Here is a 5000-nt window from a genome sequence, read left to right as displayed (position 1 = left end):
CGAAGGGGTGTAGAGATTAGAAAGAGGTGAGGAAAGGGAGGGATATGGCTCCGAGCGATGAGTCGAATCACCTCAGTTCACTGTTGGGTGTGAGAAATACCCCCAGTCATCTTGCAATCCATCATCGTAAATCCTCTGACATCCCTCGTTGAGACTTTCCCCCCTTCTCTCTGCCTTTTAACTTCCTATTTTCAGCATTTTTCGCTGCTGTGCTGTCCTTAGATTCCTCGTAGATTTTCTCAATGTTTTGCACAGTGCTTTTGAAGCAAAGGCTTCCACTTTTTTTCTTGCTTTCCTGACTGTGCATGTTTAGCGGTCCGGAGGGTTGGAAGGTGTTTTGCATTCACCCTATTTGCCCTGAGAAGCTCATATACCCACAGAACTGGGCAGACGGTTTCTTCAATTGCTCAATTGCTCTCCAAACTCATAAAGTTAATTGGAGTAAAAACAAAAGTTTCATTCAACACGCGTTGCACTCCTCATGACCTAAAGTGTCTAACTCTAAAACACATCCACAAACACTTGCGCGCACACACAAATGTAAACACACACACGCGCAAATACACACACACTCGCGCACACACAGGCACTCTCTCTCTCACACACACACACACACACACACACACACACACACACACACACACACACACACACACACACACACACACACACACACACACACACACACACACACACACACACACACACACACACACACACACACACACACACACGTATACACTTAAACATGAGCATAATTAGCAGAGCTCATCAACCAAGTAAAACAAATTCATAACTTGATAACCTCGACTACTGTAGACAAGCAGATAACAAATAACTTGTAGAAATCTTGCTCAGATCCCAAGAGGACCAACTAATGATGCTCGCACAAGCATGCACACACACAACCACAGACACAGACACAGACACAGACACAGACAGACACAAACACAGACACAAACACAGACACAGACACAAACACAGACACACACAAATACACAAATACACACACACACACACACACAAATACACACACACACACACACAAATACACACACACACACACATAAACACACACACACACACACACACACATACACAAAACACTCTCACACACATACACAAAACACACACACACATACACAAAACACACACAAAACACACACACACACACACTCACACACACACACACACACACACACACACACACACACACACACACACACACACACACACACACACACACACACACACACACACACACTCACACACCACACACTTGTCATTCAATTCGGCCGTCTCTCTGCCCTCCTATTCCTTACCTGGAGAGTGATGAGATCTCGCTCAGGTCCCCGGTGCTGCCGTCCGTGGCGTGGCCTGTGTCCCCCCGGGTGGAGGCGGCGCTGGGGGTGTGCGGGTACCCCTGGGGGGGCAGGTACAGCTTATCCCCCTCGTCCTCCTCCTCCTCCTCCGCCAGCTCCTCATCCCCTTCAACAGTCAAAGAGTTTATCGTCATTGTCGAAAAAAAGGCAATGAAATTGTGTTTGGGATACAACACACTGTACCTTACACGGCTGAGGCATAAATGCAATTTCGCCGTGTGCAGTGTGCAGTGAACACTTGTGTGCTGTGGAGTGCTGTGTGTGTCACAATTATAATGGGAATTGGAGTTTCCCAGGTGGGCTTCAAATAAACAGCTCCACAACCCCGCTATAATAAGCAGCCCCAATAAAAAACCCAATGTAAACGTTAGACAGCAGTATTTCTAAACGGTCCTGTACCTTCCTCATGGTACTCCACAGTCCATGGCAATCCAGACCCACCACCGCCGCTCACACCTCGAGGCCCACCGCCAACGCCACCACCCATGGCCAGGGGAAGTGGAGGCGGGGGAGGTGGGGGCATGCACGGCGCCGTGTCGATGCCGCTGTCGGTGGACGCCCCCTTGATGTAAGTGAGGCCCAGGGACTCGGGGTCCATGGGGTCAGCCGAGCCGAAGTGCTTGCTGTGGTGGTGGTGGTGGTGGTGGCCGTGGTGGGGTCCGCCAGTGGGAACGCCCCCTACTACGCCACCACTGCCGCTGGTGACACCGCCACCGCCGCTGCCGCCGCCACTTCCGCTCCCGCTGCCGCAGCCGCCGTCGCTGCTGGAGGCGGAGGAGGCGTTGGAGGAGAGGGTGTTGCTGCTGGAGTGGCTGGAGCAGTGGCTGGGGCAGCTCTTATCACGCGCCTGGAGGAGAGGAGAAGAGAAGGAGAGAAGGAGAGGGGACAGGGGTGTTGTTATTATTATTTTAAGTTGTGATAGGCCACCGCTCATCTGTTTAGAAGGTGCAGGATTCAGTAGAAATTTCTGTATAAAAAGAAGACAATCCGCACACTTAAATAGACCTGAAGTGTGCGGATTTTTATTACTTTAAAATATTTGTTTTACGACTTTATTGACACGACAGTTTGAGAGGCGAACAGGAAGCGAATGGGGAGAGAGACTGGGAGGGGTCAGCAAATGACCCAGGGCAGGAATTGAACCCGAGTTGGGCCGCATGGCAGACAAGTGCCCTACCGGACGGCCACGGCAGGGCCACCAGGGGTGTTAATTAGAGCTGTAACGGTACACTCAACTCAAGATTAGCTTTATATCACGATCTTTGACCTACAGTTAACTCATTCAGTGCCAGCCATTTTCAAATTGAGACTGGGGGTTGCCAGGCTTTTTTCAACATTTGAGTGTTTTTTTCAAGAGCCATAAAAAATTGAGTTCTTTGTCCATGTGAACAACAAACATACCAGATCAACGTGTTAGGCCCAATCCCCATAAAAAAACGCAAATTACTTGATATCAATTCTTTGGCACTGTGCCATGCATTCTGAAAAGACTTCTTTTGAAGTCCATGGCAGTCAAAGAGCTACATACAGCAAAAATGTTGGTGTGTAAGGGCATGTCTGATGCAAGATCAGAGTCTTAGCTTTTAGCATATTATTCCATGTTTTTATGTGCTTCTGATGCTGTGATATTTAGCTTTTTATAGGCTGAGGGCACCTTTTCCCAAGAAGGGCTTAGGCATTCAGCATTTTAGCAGGTGACTTAGGCTGAAATGGGTGTAAGTATTTTTTGGGACTTTTTGTTATGAAAGAACAGTTTGAGAGGAGACAGGAAATGAGCAGGAGAGAGAGAGACGGGGCAGGGCAGGGGTTGAGAAATGACCCAGGCCGTGGAGAAAACGATAAAGTTTCCCAGCTGTCAGCCTAGCCACAACAACTTTTGAGGGACTGTTTTTCATTCACCATCCCAATTGCAAATGAGAAAAAGACTCTACAATTGAGCTTTTGCAAGATATTGAAATATAATGCTGTTGTCAGTGATGTCATCATGGCGAGAAGCAAGTGGAGGAGGCAAGTGGAGGAGGCAAGGTCGCATATTAAGACGCACTCAGAGAGACAGGGCAGGGGTTGAGAAATGACCCAGGCCGGACTCGAACCTGGGCCCCTGGTGGCCATGCAAGCCCATCCATCCTTCTATTAATATGATACACAAAATATGAAGAGCTCTTTTCCAAAATGAGATATATCCATTTTATAGAATTTTGGGAAATTGACACCTTTTTGTAATGGGCTTTCCATAGAATTGCATTGCAAAATGCATTGAGGTTTAAAAAGTATGTTCTGAAAACATTTGAATGGCAGGCATTGACATAGATGATAGGACTTCTCAACAGTCAATTCCAATATTAAAATGCAAAAAGTCAAAAATGGTGGATATAGCGTTTTGGAAAAGAGCTCTTCATCTTCTTGGCGTGTAAATCCCCCTTCACTACTTGAAGCAGTAAGCGAGGGCTAGTGAGTTGACATGCATATGCCATACACCCCATATACGCATCTTTTACATAACCCTACTAGAGCCGGATCAGGATGCAGTGCCTGCAATTACTTCTGGGGCCGCCTCGGCGAGTAGCGAGCCGGTTAGATAACATTACACCATTTACATAAGTTGAGCAGCAGGCATTAGATTTCATTAGATATCATATCATCCCCATTTAAGTCGAGCCAACAACGCTCATATGCCACATGAAGCTGATGATAAATTGGTCTCTGCTCTGTAACTGAGATGAATAATTACATATGGCTCTGGTGTTTAGCCTTGTATCAGATGAGAGGTCAGGCCTACTACACGTCTACTGAACACGCACTGATAGAGTGTACGCAGTGGTAGCATGTCTAGTAGACTGATGTTTTACACGTATTAGACTACTGATGGATGATCTGGTTCAAGATTTTGACCGTTGTACTAGGCAGGGCGCTAAATTAACAGTCGCAAAACAGCAAAATGCTGGTGAAAATTCAGTTTGGCTGGTAGAAAAGAAAACTTACTGACCACTTTGGCCCATTAGTGAGTGTGTGTTTGGCTAGTAAGATTAAAATCTGCCAGCCATTTTGGCCGCTGATGAAAGCTGTGGTTGTAGGTTTGCCTTGGATCAGATGAGAGGTCAGGCCTACTACACATCCACTGAACACGCACTGATAGCATGTATAGTACAGTGCACAGTCTAGTCGACTGATGTTTTACACGTATTAGACTACTGATGGATCATCTGGCTCAAGATTTTGACTGTTGCAGGCAGGGCTCTACAGTAAATTAACATCCGCAAATCGGCCAAATGCTGGTGAAAATTCAGTTTGGCTGGTAGAAAAGCACTGATGACGGTCTGACTGCGACTGAAACGTCCGCAATGCACTTGGGTAGCACTTTTTTTTCCCCTTAATGCAATAAAAGTATACTATTGCATTCAGCATTACGGTATGCGAGTTCCACTTCCTTGCTTCAAGTTAATCCACTGGAACCTACGCACCCACCACGCACCAAGTCCAAAGGTGCGGTAGTACCTCCACTGAAAGAACGTTTGCTGGTAGAAAAGAAAACTTACGAGCCACTTTGGCCCATTAGGGAGTGAATGTGTGGCTAATAAGAGTAACATCTGCGAGCCATTTAGATCCCTGGTTGTACAG

The 5000-nt window shown here is 46.9% G+C and overlaps 1 protein-coding gene across 2 annotated transcripts in view; it reads right to left on the bottom strand.

The window, feature by feature from the left end:
- Nucleotides 1-5000, bottom strand: part of LOC134448157 (signal-induced proliferation-associated 1-like protein 2) — a 202612-nt gene that overhangs the window by 59316 nt on the left and 138296 nt on the right. For both annotated transcript variants that reach the window (XM_063197918.1, XM_063197919.1), the window contains exons 21-22: nt 1782-2229; nt 1323-1488 (exon numbers count right to left, since the gene is read on the bottom strand). In XM_063197918.1, the coding sequence (XP_063053988.1) occupies nt 1323-1488; nt 1782-2229 (614 nt within the window). The remainder of the gene's footprint in view (nt 1-1322; nt 1489-1781; nt 2230-5000) is intronic.

This window comes from Engraulis encrasicolus, chromosome 1 (assembly GCF_034702125.1).
Source record: "Engraulis encrasicolus isolate BLACKSEA-1 chromosome 1, IST_EnEncr_1.0, whole genome shotgun sequence".
Lineage (NCBI taxonomy): Eukaryota > Metazoa > Chordata > Actinopteri > Clupeiformes > Engraulidae > Engraulis > Engraulis encrasicolus.
This window is presented reverse-complemented; position numbering and strand designations above follow the sequence as displayed.